At 39.5% G+C, this 18,660-nt stretch overlaps 1 protein-coding gene across 1 annotated transcript in view; it reads right to left on the bottom strand.

The window, feature by feature from the left end:
* The window catches only part of LOC124144430 (bromodomain adjacent to zinc finger domain protein 1A-like), a 32,346-nt gene extending 29,964 nt beyond the window's left edge, over window positions 1-2,382 (bottom strand). The window contains exon 1 of the mRNA XM_046513835.2: window positions 1,811-2,382. Within this exon, the coding sequence (XP_046369791.2) occupies window positions 1,811-1,923 (113 nt within the window). The 5' untranslated portion in view covers window positions 1,924-2,382. The remainder of the gene's footprint in view (window positions 1-1,810) is intronic.
* Window positions 2,383-18,660: the final 16,278 nt, after the last annotated feature.

The following is an 18,660-nucleotide window of genomic DNA, read 5'->3' as shown; positions in this document are numbered from 1 at the left end:
CTTTTAGCAATATCCCAGCAATATCACGGCGGGGGACACCAGAAATGGGCTTCACACATTGTACCCATGTCGGGAATGGAACCCGGGTCTTCGGCGTGACGAGCAAACGCTTTAACCACTAGGCTACCCGACCGCCAGTGAAATGGAGAAGAGATGGAACAAGTGTATAATAACATCAAGGGGACCATGTTGAAAATATAATGAAATCATTTTTATATTCCTCGTATTTAAAAACATAAAATATTAGAATCAACAATTTTTATGTTCAACATTGAAACTGATAATCCCAACCATGCTTATATGCTAACATTAGAATAAAAAAATATAAAGTGTTTTTTCTTCTATTAAAGGCTGGGATGAGTCCACATTTACTACCCCGGTACCCGACCCCCTATTACCAGACTCTACCCGCGTATCCACTGCAGGTCTCAAGAGTTGGGAACAAAATGTCTGATTGGGAATTGTTTTACCGCAGCCCGTGCCAAAATTATTTAGATACATGTACAAAATGATCTGATCATGTGTACAATAAAGTTGACAGAAGCTTTATCTTTACTCAAACTTATACAAGTCAAATGAATGTGTCCATCGTCAGAAAGAAATGCGAACATTAGCGACTTGTGGTGTATCCACTGAGCTATAGTGAGTTTTTGTCATTAAACAATATATCATGTGACTAACCATGCACCAACCAAGTCTGCGAGCCTGATCCCTGTTTAAATGAAATACTACATCCTGACATCATTTGTGAAAGTTTTCAAGCCCCTGTTATTTTAACAAAAACATATTTTCATTCCCTTAGTGGACGGCATGTATGCCTCATAACAGATCTGTTCGAATAAGGCAATCCATTGTCATTCGTTTTAGGAGACTGATTAGCCGCACATTTGGTCTCTCTTTCATTTCCTTGTAAGCAGACTTCAGTGGTAGATATTTATTTCAATATACAATAACATGTCAGACACAGTCACTTGTCAGTTAGTCTGAGACAAGTGAAAATGCAGACACTAAGTATATTCTCCCTAAATCTAGTTATTTTACATAAGCCGCTAATCTGAAATGAGCTCCAGACTAGTTGCATTTGACCAACCCCTGACAAAGACTACCTTAGCAGTCCATGCAAAAATCTTTTGAGTTTCTTTGCATCATTTTCGGCAGATTTTAGTGTTTATAATATGGATTATTAGCTGTGCTAAAACTAGACTGAACTGAATGTGTACCAGCCTTGGGATTTGGACTAGTGGCTAAAGTCACAGACTGCCTTAGTGTTTTATATGATGTGATACATATATATTATGGTATCTTGATAAACTAGAATATTGCAGTTAGATCTTGTCAACAAGACCAAACCTATATTTAGATCTTAAAACTAACACAAAGACAAGACGACAAATTGTCTAAACCACTCCATTGTTCGTTGTACAAATCAAAACAGCACGGTGTACAACATTTCCTGCATTGCAATGTCATGGAGTCTAAAAAAAGATCCGACATAAATTCGGGAGAATAAAAGGAAGTCATGTTCAGGCCTAGTGACCTGGGCTTTTACCATCACCTATGCCATCCTACATCTGAATCCGTTTCGCGAGTGAAATTAGCTCTAGAGTGATGAAACACAATCGTAGCATATTACGTTATCCCATGAAGAAAATGGCGCTCAGTACATAATAAACGTTCCGAGATAGCATGGTTGAATGTACACGCGATAGCGAAATGTGCCCAGATCGAGTGAACTTGGGTGAATATTGTACACGTGATACCGGCAACAATGATAAACAAACAGAAAGAGGATGGAGAACAATTTGCTTACTCGTAGTCCCTGAATACTTCATTTGTGAGTTTGCAGTGGAAAACCTCTTCATCAGGTCGCAAATTGGGCGGAGGTTTCTGTTTGTGGAATGGTTGCCTTCTGAGGAGCGGCATGTTGAATTTTGGAGGGAAAAACAAAGACTCTTCTGAGTGGTCAGAAGTGAGTCCAAATGTCTCCAATTGTAGCCACAATGACCTTAGAAAGCTCTAAATGGCAGTGGAAACATGAATGAAAAGATTTGAGACCGGCATTTCCTAAAATATTCGAGTACAAAGTGAGCCGCGATCTGCTATGGCGTTCTTCCCTCACAAAGAGGTCATATGCTGACCAGCGCGATAGATCGCAATGCTGCATGTGAAAATGTGGTTTGCAGAGGGGGTAACAAATATCGTGATTGTGGAAAGAAAAATGCGTATACGCGAGATACAATTGTTCACAGGTGTAGAGTATATATTTAGCATTGATTCTCGTCCATTTGTTTGTTGCTACATGGAATAAATTTAATTTTACAGATAATTTTCGGTGAAGTTACGTGTAAATATGAAAGCGGAAAAGCTTCGGAGGGCGGAGTAACCGATTGACGATCTGCTCGGTGATTGGCTGAGTTGGTATGATGATTGACAGATATGCAAAAATTTCCCCGGAAGTAATGGTATTCTTTTCTTTAATGCAAAAGAGTATTGAAAGGGAGGTAACCAGCATGTACAAAAGCAGACGATAATACCATGTACATGTTTGAACAAATGTATGCATTTTTACGTAAGGGGTAGGATTATTGTTTCGGTGCTCATTCACTGAAATGCTGACAAAAAATGAGTGTAAAGCATACCATTATACGTAATTTCTTTGATTGGAGGTATATAATAATCGGGTCTTACATGTACCGCTTAATAGGTATCCTCCATGCAAAAGTAATAAATTTGCCATACTAACGTTATTCTTTGAAACATCCCAGATTCATTAAGTATAATATATAGATGATAATACATTTACTTTAAAGACTAACATAATACTGTTCATTTTAAAACATATTACGTAGATCTTAAGGAATAGCAATGATCTTTTACTGGAATTGTTTTAATAAAAAAAATTTTTATTTTTTTTGGCTAATCCTCCAACAAAATACATGGATCACACATTGTGTTCTAAGCAGATATCGAGATTTAGCGTCTAATCACTGTATGGTACTACGAAATGCCTTCATGAGTCTTCATAAATAAGTAGAATAAGTGAGGATCCTTGAAAAAATAATCAATTATGAATTGTTTTTTAATGTCAGCATAAAATGGACAAACAAGTAAAATGTGATATTCATCTTCTATATTATTAAAACTAAGCAGTTGACAGGTTCTGTCTTCTCTTTGAATTATGCAGTGTCGACCTTATTGAATAAGGAGATCGTGAGAGCTGCATCTAAATCGGACTAACGTACGCCACTCGGAAATTCTTTAAATCTATTTCAAGCAATTAGTGCTCTGTTTAATTTGTTTTGATATCCGAATAATGATTTAATTTATTGGACAAAGGTAGATGAGATAACCATTTTTGGAAGTACGTGTCTTTTAAAGTCTTTGTGAAGTCAATAATAAATCGATCCAGGTTTACATTGTGTGGGCCCACTCGTTAAGGCGCCGCAATTCGCTGTTCAGAGTTGCGTCCCTTGGGCACGCTAGAAACCTATGATTGTGGGTTCGAATCCCGGTTCGCCCCGATTATGTTTCTAGGTTTGTCAGCACCATACCCGTGCTCGTGGGTTTCACCGAAGTGGTAAACGTCTGAGACCTGCATCACTTCGGGCTTTCCTCCCACATTAAGCTGACACGCCGCGATATAACTGGAATACTGTTAAAAGCGGCGATAAACCCAACTCACTCACATTTAATTGTGTTCAGACCGTACTAAACCATACCCAGTTGAATTAATTAACTGTTTGACATACGATGCCCAGTTAGATTTACAATGACGATCGTAGAGTAACAACATATAGTAACATTACTTTGAAAATCTATGGTAATTAACCAGTATCTCACAACCTTTTTAAGCTTGTCTATGTACAATGGACATCTTCCACATTCACCATATACCATAACATTTGGAGTGCTCGGCTGAACACCGAGAAAGTTCTTACAAGCATATAAACGAACTTTTTCTATATTTCTGAATCCCCACAGTTCGGCCCCATGTATCTTAATTGGGCTTATTTTAGTGCCAAAGATTTTGAAAAAATGTATTATAACTTACATGTCCAAGTTGCTTAAGGTTTTGAAAAATGTCAATGGAAATTTTCTTAGCGCGTAAAGCAGCCTCATTAATATGCATAGAGCATGACACCATGATGGTAAAATAGACACCAAGGTATTCATAAAAAGTAACGATGTCTATAGAGGTTGCCCTCTGTAAAACCATTTTTCTCTTGGCGATAATCTGCCACTACGTTTAAATACGACTACTTTTGTTTTGTTAACAGTCACAGTAAGTAGGATTCAAGTTCAAATAATTGTTGTTTTTTAGTAATCCAGGTATTGTGCTTTAAAACATTACTATATCATCGGACTAACCAAAGAAGGAACACTTTACTATTTCAGGGTGTATCTGTATATTTGTGCAATTTGCCTTGATTTGCTCTGCTAATTCATGATAAAGAAAGAAAAGAAAGAAAAGAAAAATGACTTAAGAAACATCCTTAGCGAACACCCATATTACAAACAAACGATACGGTATTGTCCTTACACACACACAAACCTTCACAATACGGTAGATACAGCACAATAATTCCCCCATTTTGCTACTAAGTCCATGCGTTTTAAATAGCTCCAAGAGTCAGTCAAATGCTTTTACAAAATCTAAAATGATGCCTATAGTTTGCAATCCTTTGTTAGGTATCTTTGTATACTTGCCTGTATCAAAAATATAAACGTTATCAATTGTGATATATCCCTGTCTAAATCCAGATTGTGCCTCGTTGACTTTTTCAAATGTGTCTGCCCAAAGCACCAAATGTGTATTAAAGATATATAATATCAATGAATGTAATTATGTAATGTCATCATGCATCCACAAAACAGATATAACTAATAAGTTTCAGGATATCATGAAACAATTTCTGGTAGGAAAACTTTAAGGAAATAGTGATGTCAGTAAATCGACGAAAATCATGTGTATAAATGTGTTCCCAAACACGAAGAAGGCCCTATCCGGAATTCATTTCGACTCAAACGATTACCTCATAGCAGCTGTGGAGAACCTTTTGGACAGCCAAAGGACGGACATTTACGAAACTTATTACCCTAACATCAATGGGGAAGGTCCCTTCAGGTCAAGACTTTCTATGCGAGGCTCAAAACGCATCAACCAGCCCTCGTACATGTTTGACTGAAAGGCAGCATGAAACCACACACGCTCACACATTTCATACTGATGGTTTGTTTATCACTCTAACGACACACAAAGGCAATGTCATTGGAACAATTTGACTAAACAGACACTATCACCGAAACCTACAAATTAGGCTAATTGAATGAAAATTGCTCCAATGCAGAAAAAGAGAATTATATATAGTTTATTGTAAAGAGGCAAATTCTTATATACTCCTCTATGTTGGTGTGGCAAGTAAACGTATATATTTATAGCATATTTGAACGCTTGAGGTGAGGTGAAATGGGCTTTAACGTTGCGTTCTCGAAAGATTATTGCACTTATGTAGAGACGTGCATGCACGTGTGTGTGCGTGCGTATGTGGCTGCTTGTGCCAGTTCGGACTAATGCCGATTTTTATAGTGCTAGCCATCTGAGATACCATGCCGCTGTTTAACATGAATACCCCAATCAGCCACAGTATACTGACTCCAAGCCAACCACTCCTTGTTTTAGCCCCTTAAAATGCCGAGCGCCAGGCAAGGTAACAACAAGTATCATCTTTTAGCGTCTTTTGGTATGACGCAGCCGGGGATCGAACCCTGACCCTCCTCTCTCCGGGCATCTGGACGCTTGGTGCGTAATGACAGTCGGCATTACACGGACCATGACAATGTCAAGGCCATGAGAACTCAATACCTCGTGTCCACCATTAGCCTGAAGTACTGCCTGGCACTTCCTGTCTATGGAGGAAATGAGAGTACGGATCACACCTTGGGGAATGGTAGCCCACTCGCCCTGAAGTGCAAACTACTGTCTGTGTCTATTGTTCAAGGTAATGCTGTTGTTATATAGGCTTCAAATTAGGATACCTCGGAAAGAACTGCACAAATAGTGGTTCCACTCGTAATTACTGTTACACATGCTGTAATATTGTCTAGCATTTTTAATCGGTTTAATCGCACACTTTTATCATGTACTGATTTGACATATGTAATCTCATATATATTTGCTTCATTATTCATGTATAGTGAATATCTAGTACTGGTATATTTCTCATGTATTTATTCTCATTTTTGCCATGTCATTTTTTTTGGTACATATCTGGTTTTGATACCGTTGGATAGATTATGTTCAGCGCTTTAGTTTGGTACCAGCTTCTTCCGTATTGGTGAAGTAACTAGTTTGTTATTCAAGTTTTCCCTGTGTTAGAAGATACACTTTGGTTATACCTCACCAGGCTATTGCATTCCCTCGGCTGTCCAGGACATGTTGTTCTCTCCGAGGTCCGCGCACACGTATATGACCCTTGGTGAAATCATGTGTCTTCACCGGCAGGGATCGTAAGATCGTTTACGGGTCGTCTTGCTTCAGGGTGGTCATTCAAAACTTAGGTTTCGTGAGTCAATGGTTATGGGGCAGTTACTGATTTACTCTGATGGTATTGAGGTGAAACCTATTGGCTAGGCTTCTATATTTCGTATCCCGTTTTCCTTATAATCCGCGGATTAAAAATTCCCGTGATTGCTTACTTTAGGTCAAATACCTAATATTTATGTTTGGGAGTCTTACACTTTTGGTCAAGCACCTTTCTTAATGATTGGGAGTCTAGACACTCCTTAGCTCCAGTACCCGTATTTTTAGTGTTTGCCTTTGCTTGATTTATTTAAGAGGTGTATGTTTATTTCCCGCCACTTAACAAAGCCGAGTGTTGAGTTAATTAACTCTCGGGTGTTAATTGGTTGCAAGCTTCTTAATTGGCTGTCTATGCATCTTGTAAATATCTTGTCAAAGTGTTGATTTAGCTACTCTCTTTTTATTACTGTGTTACAATTGCGAACCAGCTTGTATGTCTGTTCAGGTTTAATTAATCTGTGTTCTTTGTCAGTGTAAATTCGTCTTTTTTATCCTTTTTTTTATTGTCATCTATACTTACAACTAGCTGATAATAATAAACCCGTGACCCGATTACCACGTTTTCATTATTACTTTATTCTTGACAAAGTAGACACAATTAATGGATAATAGCTTCTTTATTTTACTGTATGGCGACGTTTCGGTGTAGATCCTTATACCCTTGTCAAGCAGGTCAAACTAATTACTATATTCTTATTTAATGACACCCTGGTAACACAGCTCAAATGAAGTTAAATATCTTGCATGATTACTGTTGTAAATCGGAAATATCAGTGAATTTATCGAAAACAAAAATAGTCGTATATAAAAATGGGGGAAGTTTAACACGTTATGAAAAAGGTTATTTTGATGGAAATGCAGTTGAAGTGGTTACTGGATACCGTTATCTTGGTTTGTATTTTAGCCATAGATTACTGTGGTCGAAAGCTTTAAGTAATATTGCAATTCAGGCAAGAATGGTGTTCATGATCCTTTTAAGTATTATACATTCCTTGAAACCATACCCGCCTCACCTTTACTTCAAATTTAATGCAAAGATAACACCAATACTTTTATATGGGGTCGAAATTTTGGGGTTCAGTGACATAGAACCACTAGAAAAAGTTCAATTGTATACCTGAAAGCGTCTTTTAAATGTAAAGTTAATGGGGTGTTAGGCGAATGTGGTAGAGATTCTATTCAGTTGCTTGCTGTTTTGAAATGTGTCAAATATTGGTTGTCTCTTTTAAATATGCAGGAATCCCGCTTATCCCAAAAATGTTACAATGTGTTGCGCTTGTACGACGAACAAGGCCACGTAAATTGGGTAACGAAACTTAAAACTGATGTTTTTAAATTAGGATTTGGTGATGTCTGGTTCTTTCAAACATGTGTTAATAAAACCGAATTTTTAAATATGTTACGTCAACGGTTAAAAGACAACCTTTTGAGGTTTGGCAAAGTGATTTATCTGAAAGCCCCCAAATGGCTTATCATGCACAGTTTAAAACATCCATTTAATGTGAGAACTATTTGAGTAGTATTACTGTAAATCAATTCAGAACCACATTGACTCGTTTTCGTCTTAGTTCTCACAATTTAGAAATTGAACGTGGACGACATTATAATATTCCTCGTGAATTTAGAAAATGTAAAGTTTGTAACTTAAACCATATCGAAAATGAATGTCACTTTTTGTTAATTTGTTAATCTTAGGCAAAGTTACATAAAATCTAAACTTTACATCTTTCCAAATATTCTGAAGTTTAATACACTACTGTCATCGCAATATGAATACTGCAAAGTACTTGTTTTATGCCAATGCTGTAAGAACACAAATACTACAACATGTATTATATGCAATTATGTTAAAACTGCTTTTGTTAAAAAGCAAAGAAATGTATTATATCTTATACTGTTTTGCACCTTAAGTGTATTTCGTCTGTACAAAAAGGCCCGTGGCCTACAAGTACTGAAATAAAGTGAAGAAACAAAGCTCCGTGACAGTATCTCAGTGGGCTAGCTATATCGTACCATAGAATGGCACAAGTGAAAATGAAAGTAGCTATACATAGACTATATTATAGCGATGTTCCTTCTCGGCCACCATATATTTCAGCGTTGCGAGTGTAAACTTTCAAAAGCAGATTTCCCAGTCGTTTCATTATAAACATTGTCGAGGAAATAAAACATCTGATACATAGCCCCAACACATAAACAAAGGGACATAATCCCTCACAGCGTACCTCCACGTCACGTCCACATTCAGCCGAGAGGCCAATTCACCGTATCTTGCCTGTGTGTCCGATAGCCTTGATTGATACATGTTTGACTCAGGTGGTGTTTTCTCAGTGCGTGTTCCAGGGGAGATAACTGAGTAAGACTTGTAGCCCAGACGGACCGTATTCATTCCCGCCGTTCATTCCCGCTTCACACATTCTACCTATGTGGGGAATCAAACCCGGGCCTTCGGCGTGACGAGCGAACGTTGTAACCACTAGCCTACCCCACCGACCCTTTTTCGAGTAATTACTAATCCCTTCAACGTGCATTCACTTCCTACTTTGTCGCCAGGGTTGACAAAAACAAGCATCATCGTTCACTGGATTTTCTGAGAGTACTGTTTTGTGGGTGACATTAAGACTCCTTTCAGAGAACAAAATTGTACTTTTTTAAGCAGTGTCCGAAACATATTTTGTGTCAAACAAACATGTTAATTGGCGGTGATAGGTGATTAGCAATGGACAATTGGAAGCCAACCATCACAGTAAATTAGCGTTGATAGGTGATAGCAATGGACAACTGGTAGATAGGACTTAAATTATCCCTTATTGGTAATAGGCAATGGACAATGGGCAAACGGGAGGCAGGGGATAATAAGTACTGATAGGTAATAGCAATGGAAATCGCAATGGATAAATGGTCACAAGCTGGATAATTAGCACAGAGAATATTCAAAGCAATAAGTCCCAAGCACTGGGCAGATAGGTTCCCTGGTCTTGGTTCACGGCTGGCTGATGTTTCCTGATGTCAATGGCTTCTTGTTGTTTTTGTCCATTGCTAATCATCTATCACTGCCAATTAACTGGTGGCTCCCCTTGTTAAGTTTCCACCTTTGTTATCTTATTACTTTTGTTGTTCTTACAGCCCTTGTGACAATCTGGGTAATGCAGAAGGTTGCAGTATTGGGGAGTCTTCACATTCCCCAATAGGTTCTCGGTGGGTCCGATCTACCGCGATATCTAAATATTTGTTCGTTCCAAGAGAAAGTCGATAGGGCGATGTTGTGTTTGGGATATTGGAAAACGAACTTGAAGCAATGTTTTAAACTTCAACTTGCTTGTGGGTAATCCTAAAACAATAAGTTTATTGCTCAACATTCAACAAAACATTTTAAACAAAGCTGCGAAAACCCCGTTTCCAACCGGAATTTAAAATATAATATAGAAAAGTCCAAATATATTTAGTTCCTCCTCCCTGGAGTGTTCCGAAAGCAAAAAAAGTGCTAGAAAAAGATAGGTTAAAATCTTTTAAGACATTATTTACATGTTATTATAATAAAAGGGAGGCTCCAGTTGGGATGAAGCACGGAAACGGTATATTGCATCAGAAAAGATTCCGCTCATTATGATGTTATTGTCCATGGATCCCTCCAAACTTTCTCCTCCCCAAACTGTAACTGACCGGCTAACCGCATTTGACAATTCACATCAGATCGTTAAGCCTTCACTTTTTGTACGCCTAACACATTAATTTTAAGATAGATCGTCATGAAATTCCACAACTGCGAACAGGATAAATGAGTGAGTATGGTTCTACGCCGTGTTTGGCAATATTCCAGCAATATCACGGCAGGGGACACCACAAATGGGCTTCACACATTATACCCATGTGAGGAATCGAACCCGGGTCTTCGGCGCGAGTGAACACTTTAACCATGAGGCTACCATACCCCACCGCCCCTCTGTGAACGGAATAAACGGCTACTAATTAACATCCAGTAGCCATAATCTAGTTGCATGGCAGGTGACGATGTGCATAATGATATATAAAGGGAACCCTCTCATATAACTAAAATCTGTTTGTACATGGTTGTGTTGATATTGCTCCCCCGTCGGGATCCAAAGTTTTAGAATGAGCCCACATCAACAAATGCTGGTGGTAAGAGACGGCGTGATGGATCGGGCGCTGAGGCTCGGTGACTTGGTTCATGTGTTTCCTCGTACCCCGACGGGGCGGATCGAATCTCATAACATCAAGACCCGTGAAGATCCGGGTGGAGAATAGGTCATCCGCAACCCATGCTTGTCGTAAAAGGCGATTAACGGGATCGGGTGGTCAGGCTCGCTGACTTGGTTGATGTATGTCATCGTATCCCAATTGCATGGATCGATGCTCAAGATGTCAATCACTGGATTGTCTTGTCCAGGCTCGATTATTTACAGACCGCCGTCATATAGCTGGAATATTGCTGAGTGCGGCGTTAAACAACAAACAAACAAATATCATAATATCAAGCACTGGATTGTCTTGTCCAGACTTGATAATATACATTCCGTTGTCGCGTAGCTGGAATATTGCTGGGTGCTGGAGCGAAAGAACGAAATTGCTTCCCTGATTCATATTACGAATTTCCATGTTCAAGGTTGAATTGGGGCGGTCGGGTAGCACAGTGGTTAAAGTGTTCGCTCGTCACGTCGAAAACCCGGGTTCGATTCACGATATGGGTACAATATGTGAAGCCCATTTTTGGTGCCCCCCGCCGTGATATTGCTGGAATATTGCTAAAAGCGGCGTAAAACCATACTCACTCACTCACTCAAGGTTGAAGCTGAGGGGAGATTTCTTTGTTTAACGGTCTTGTTGAACGGATGCTTTCTTTGGGCGGCCACTCTGCGGTGTTTGCCACGACAGAACGAGTCTGCCAATAACACTATGAGTAACGTACATGTGGCGACCAACTGCTGGTTTCAGTGAACCAACTGATCTAGCGGCCTTATCAGTTGTAAGGAATCTTCTCAATGACATTTCAAAGAGCGAACTACCCTGGAACAAACGCCTAACGATACTGTTGGATTTTTACATGTATCGTGACATAGCCTGTTAGCCATTTCCCAAAGACGTCAGTTTCTCATTATGCACCAAATGCACGAGAATTTCACGGAAAGACACATTTTTGTTACAGCTAGTAACTCAATCCAGAAATAGTTTCCACATATCTTTAATATTGATGAAAATAGAGCAGGAAATATTCAGTGGTCCATTCTTATAAGGTTCGTCACTAGTTTGTATGTGACGCCCTTTGTAATCTATATGGTCTGATTATTCCCTGGCGTTGACTTTTTGAAGTTAGATCTATATTTACAACATTTGTAAGGGAGTTATTTTCAGCCCAAATCAATTAATGACACAAGATTATTTGTGATAAACACCAGTGGCCTCACCCATGTATGTTTCCTCCTTGTGATTTTGTCCTGTAAATACAAATGCTTTTTGTGTCACTTTATAAACTCCTAAAGGTAAATAATACACAGCTTGACACAGCGAACTCCTCTACAGCGCCAATGACAGGTATAACGTCAAACGTCCATCTTGAACAATTTCAGAAAACAACATGGAAGGTTGTCAAGCGTTACGACATGTCACCGCCATATCATGTATTTGCTGTTGTGGAGCGACTTTTGATTAAAGTATTCGGAGATGGATTGGATTGAGTAAATTCTTCTTGTACTTTTTGCATAAAAACGTTACTTTAAGATTGTATAAATACTGACTACAAGAGTACGCCATGTATTGTGAATATATACTAGTACGTTGGCACTCCCAATTTAGTCAGAACAAAAACGCAGTTAATTAGAAGCGGGGGAGTGGGTTTTGTTTAACTTTATTTTTAACAGTACATCATTTACATCAAGGAGTGTCGGCGTGTGAGAGGAAACCCCGCAGTGATGCAGGTCATATATATACTGTGCTGAAACCAACGAATATGGATGCGCTTCTGATACTAAACTAAGACTGATAATCGGGGCGAATGTCGCATTCGAACCCATATTCGGCTGATCCTGGGGCGGGGAGGGGAGGCAACTATGCGCAACCAATTGCTGAACCTTCGATCTCTGTGTCAGTTGTGTCACCCTTTTCAAGAAAAGAAAGAAAGAAAAACACGTGACAATCATTGATTGCCAAAATATCCAAAAACATCCAAGAACAAAATTTGATAATCGTTTGGTTGTGATGAGTGGGTGAGCGAGTGCCGCGAATAACCCACTAAGACACAGTATACTGACTCCGAGCCGACCAGTCTTTGATTTAGTCCCTTAATGCCGAACGCCAGACAGGGTAACAACAAGTACCATCTTTTAACGTCAATTGGTATGACTCGGCCGGGAATCGAACCCCGGACCATCCTCTCTCCGGGCGGACACTCTACCACTAGACCACGGAGGCGGTCCTTACTGTGGGTGGAAGACCGAAGTAATGCAGGTCATAGACGTTTACCACTTTGGTGAAACCCCCGAGCTGACACACCCGGAAACATGATCAGGGCGAACCGAGATTGCAGCGCCATAAACGACTAGACCACCATGCCCCAACTCCGCCCAGCGATAGTCCACCGGTTGTGATGAAAACAAGCACTCGTTTGTTCAATTCCCAGTGTAATTGGCTGATAAAGTACCGCCTGTCAAGCACATTGTCAGGATTATAGATGCACTGAATCAATCTCACGTTCGGTTATTTCCGTCAAGCGTGGAAAAAACAACAGCGCCCTTTGACAAACACCTCTATCCTTCAATCTCGGACCCCTGTAAGCCATTGCATAAATCAGTGCCTAACCATGATACAACGACTTTGAAGAGTCCCTGTGCCCCGAAAGTGATACATGGCTCCATTGTTATGTAGACAGCCCAGCCTAATAAAATGTATGGTTGTATAACGAATATAGGAAATATATTTGACTTCTATCATACATGTGACGTTTATAGGAATATACTATAACACATAATAAATTATTGTTTGAACCATGTATAGTTGTCAGTGTGTTACACCCTTTGTGACCACATATTGATTTTAATCTGTTAAAACCTATCCCACGAAATGATGCATGTCATCGTATCCCAGTTGCATAGATCGATGCTCATGATGTCAGTCACTGGATTGTTAGGTCCAGACTGGATTATTTACAGACCGCCGTCATACTGCTGAAAGAGAGCGGCGTTCAACAACGAACAAATAAAGAACAAGCAAACAGTATTATTTTGAACATTTACTAACATGAGATCTATGTCATATGTAGATATTTACAAAAGATAAACGTTCGGGATATATGAACAAAAAGAAAGGTGATGCTTAACCTTTTTCCAGGTATATATATATATATATATATATATATATATATATATATATATATATATATGAAAAAGGAACGCATGAAACAAATCCCGATAGTTAATAAATGATAAAGCAAATGTGAAAACATGTTATTATGACAGAAACGGATAGAAACCGAAATCGGAAGTAGTGATGCACAATAATTCCATGAAATGACTGTCTATGTCAAGTACATGAAAAGGTAGTCTACGACTGTCGGGATTAAGTACCATGAAGTCTGAACAGAAAAGGAGAAAAAGAGAATTTTTTTCTACCTTGGTATATATGACAGACAGATACATAAAACATTCTTTGCAGGTTTTGGGTTTTTTTTTCGGTAAGCTTCTGCCCGTACCCCTTTGGATGGGTTGAGGACTTTTGATGGGTTTAACAAAGCATAACGGATTTATGTCAAATTATTATAGGAATAATGAGACCACTTAAAAAGTCAATACCCGTGGGATGCCGACCAAACAACCATTTTGGGAGATGTATGGTGAATTCAACGACACGACCACAATGTCCCCAAGACAACCATGACGTCACGGGAAACGTATTCACCGCTCGGCTGTACCAACCCCTCCCAGTCAGTCTGAAGCGTCGAGTTTCAGACAGGGCCATATACGCTTTACTCATTTCAAACGTTAAAATACCCAGAGGGTAACTGTTTGTAAAATCTTGAAATGCTTTGAAAGTGGGCAATTGTGAATGTCTGATGGCGCCTTCTTAAGTAGAAGTTGGTGGAGATGAATCGATTTGTAGACGAAGAGATGTCCATGGTTCTGCAGCAGAAGACGCACGCTCTGGATGCCATTGACATGTTACATCTGGCTTTCTCAGGGACATCCTTTCACTGTGGGTACAGAGAGGTGAGGCCAGGTTGGCAGGATCAGAATATGACATCAGACAGCTACGCATTCTGAGTGTTTTTCACCAGTCCAAAATTACTGCCCCACACAAAATAATTAAAATATATTTTTTTACATTAACCTAATCGCCCGCCTGAATATATGGCCTCCCGTTCTGGAAAATAACAACAAACATACCGTTTAGTGAAAACGTACTTGTCTTTTAAGTATTCAACACAGTTACAACAAATACGAATATGTACGAATTCGTTACAGCAATAACGATAATGTAAGTATATAAGCAAAATGCATGGCATGTTTTAAATAAGCACTTGAAAATTATTCACATTTCTATCATCCAGAAGTGAATGGGTGCCAGGTAGGATGATATATAATTCGTGTGTGTGTGTGTGTGTGTGTGTGTGTGTGTGTGTGTGTGTGCGTGTGTGTGTGTGTGCGTGCGTGCGTACGTGCGTGTGTGTGTGTGTGTGTGTGTCACTGTAAGCCGTCTAGCGTCTTGTAAGGTAGCTTGAGTTGTATACTCTTCTGGATGATTGAGGTTCATATTTTAGCCATGCCCGCAGTAGATCTGATAGTGTGAAGTTGGACATTCATTTCTTTAGTTGTCAATTTGTCGTTTTCTGCCTCGGTGTCCGAGTGGATAGAGCGTCTGCTAGAGATCTGAAGGTCGGTGGTTGATCCCGGCCGCGCCATATCAAAAGACATTAGTGATGGCACTTGTTGTTACCCTGCCTGGCAATCGGCATTACGGGGCTAAAACAAGGACTTGGCGGCTCGGAAACAGTAAGCTGTGTCTGAGAGGGGTATCCATGTTAACCTGCCCTTCGGTATCTCAGTGGGCTAGCACTATAAATCTGGCATTATTCCCGGACCTGTACACACACACACACACACGCACGCACGCACGCACGCACGCACGCACGCACGCACGCACGCACGCACGCACGCACGCACGCACGCACACACACACGCGCGCGCGCGCACGTCCACTCTATAGGTGGAATAATCTTAAATCCCTTGGTTAAAGCCCATTCACCTAATCCTTATTTCATATACAGTTGAAATTCTATTGGTGTCTAATGCTGACAAGTCAACTAATTGATCTGACTGTTTTCGTGTCATTAAACGACGTTCGGATTAACACCGAGTGTCATCTGGAATATAACGATATTATAAAATTGTCGGAAACACGCAATTGATTGTTGACAAGTGTAGAAAGTTCAACTTCTTTCATCAATCATTTCCCCAATCACTACGTAAATAAGTCATAGATGGACACATACCCTGGCACTGATCATTCCGTGTAACATCAACATGATAAACACGTCATTCACAACCCCACAAAACACCGCAAAGCAGAGAGTGTCGGTTAGAATGATCATGCATCAGTCAAGAGGAAGATCCTACTAATGACGTTAAACTTAATCCTACCAGTGGATGTGTTTGACCTAGAGGGTATACGTTAGCTTCAGGTACACAGAGATCTGAGGACATCCCATTACAGGTCTCGTCAGAACGACCTTTTGCGAAATTTGAGTGAGAGAGTGACTTTGATTTTACGCCGCTTTTAGCAATATTCAAGCAATATCACGACGGGGGACACCAGAAATGGGCTTCACACATTTGTACCCATGTTGAGAATCGAACCCGGGTTTTCGGCGTGACAAGCCAAGGGCTTTAACCACTAGGCTACCCGACCGTCCCCGCGAAATTTGACCGACCAATGAAATGACTAACAGGAAGTTGTCATCAGCCAGTCAGAACGCACCTTTCTTGAACATTAGTTTCAAACTGTCTTTTGTCCATTCCCGACTAGGCTTTAAAACATATTTTGATATAGTTCTCGATGAAAAATATGAAAACTGAACAAATGAAATTCTGGAATGTCAAATAGATGTCTGATAAAAGGCCGAAAGGGCTTTATAAATGTATATCCAATTAAAGCGTGAGGTAGATGATAAAATTGACGGAATCAGTCGTAGAGCCAGTAACTGTCGTTCCGAATGCCTTGGGTAAACCTTTTCGAGGTTGCATGATTAGAAAAAAAATTCGGGCTTTCACTTTGGCGATCTGCTAAGCGACGCTCTGTTTGGTTGAATAAAAGGTCGTGCTGACGTGACCTGTAATGGGAGGTCCTCAGAACTTTGTGTTGCAGTAGCGATCACTAAGATCTGATTTTAATGAGAGTGAGATATCGATGATCCGATTGCGTCAAATAGCAAATTCCCAGTCTCATTAAAATGAGATCTGAGTTCTCGCTGCCACTAAACAAAGATCTGAGGACATCCTATTACGGGTAACGTCAGAACAACCTTTCCCGAACTTTGACCGACCACTGAAATGACTAACAAGAAGTCGACATCAGCCATCTAACAAAGACGTTGTGCTGCTGACATGTGAAGAAAGGACAATTTATTATGGTGTAGTGAATTCACGTGTTACTTTAGGTCTTCCAGCCTTTTATTATAACTCGATGACTTCCTCTAAAGATCAATCTGGTCATGACTGCCAGTTGTCACAAGTCAGCCTGGCAATATTTACGATCAAAATCAGCAAAAGGTTGTTTGAATGAAAAGGATATTACATTTGAATATATATTGGATAATAAAACTGCATGTTTACTGGACCCAGGGTAAACGTAAATTGACCTTTCACTTTCCCATGTCTGGTTAGTGTACATATTCTATGGACTGTAGTTAAACATCGCTTTGAAAAGGCGAGTCAGCTTGAGAAAAGCCCCACACGAGGCAGGCTATAGACGATTACCACTTTGGTGAAACCCATGAGCACTCTAATGCCAAATCAGAATATGTAAATGACATTCTAGAAACCTCATGTTTTCTGCAATCACAATGAGTTGTTCCGTAGAGGCAAAGAAAACGGAGACAGAAATGTAGGATATTTGATATGTTAAACTATTGATTACTTCCTTGTTGGTCCTTTTAAACGTGATTTTTCACAGATAGTTCGTTACCCATGTTGGAGCAATTGCATGGTAGTCCAGAAAATAGTGAAATTAGGAATTGTTCTTTTCGTTGTTTAAATTTATTTATTTTATTTATTCTAGTAAGCTATTACATACAAAGTCAACAGTCCAGTATACTAAGACTTGGTCAATGTAACTTGTCGAAAGTGACATTTTCAACATCTATAATTTCTTCACATATGTATATCTTTCTATATGTATGATGTTTTTAGTTACACTTTCAAAGGTTATCATACATCATGCACAACCTAGAACTATCCTGAACTATCCATATAGGAACATAGACATTGACTATGTGCCATCAATTAAACATTTGCCGACTACTACGATCCACTGTCCAAAATATACAGTTGAAATGCAAGACGAAGAAACATCGCAATACTGCCTACAGCTTAGGTCGAATATTAAAAAAAAGTGTTTAGCTTTATCCTACTAATCCCTGTAGTCACATCATCTATCACCGCCTGTCAAATCACTCTCATCTTGTGTTTATAATGAATAAATATGTCTCCACCATAAAGCGCCTTCCCCCTATTTTGTCTCGCCACCTCGTCTATCTTTGCCCTGAGGAGACCATCTCCTAGAAGACGTGTAACAATAACGTAATGAAGGCTACACATGCACCATTGTTAATAAGTATACTGTACATGCAATGAGACTGTGGCTTATTTGAGTGGATATTGTATTGATCAGTGTATATGTCTTTGTTCATAAATAAGCATAATGTAAAAGCAACTTGGGAAATATAAAACAGAAACATCCTATTTAACTGTCAAGCATAATGTACTACTTATAGGGCCGACGGAATATAACGTAAGTCTCATATGTAACGTTATCATAATGTTTAGTATTAGGGAAGAGAATATATGGATGTTAAC

The sequence above is a fragment of the Haliotis rufescens genome, unplaced genomic scaffold (assembly GCF_023055435.1).
Source record: "Haliotis rufescens isolate VD_foot unplaced genomic scaffold, xgHalRufe1.0.p SCAF_82, whole genome shotgun sequence".
Lineage (NCBI taxonomy): Eukaryota > Metazoa > Mollusca > Gastropoda > Lepetellida > Haliotidae > Haliotis > Haliotis rufescens.
The sequence above is the reverse complement of the archived record's forward strand: the minus strand, read 5'-3'. Positions and strand labels throughout refer to the sequence as shown.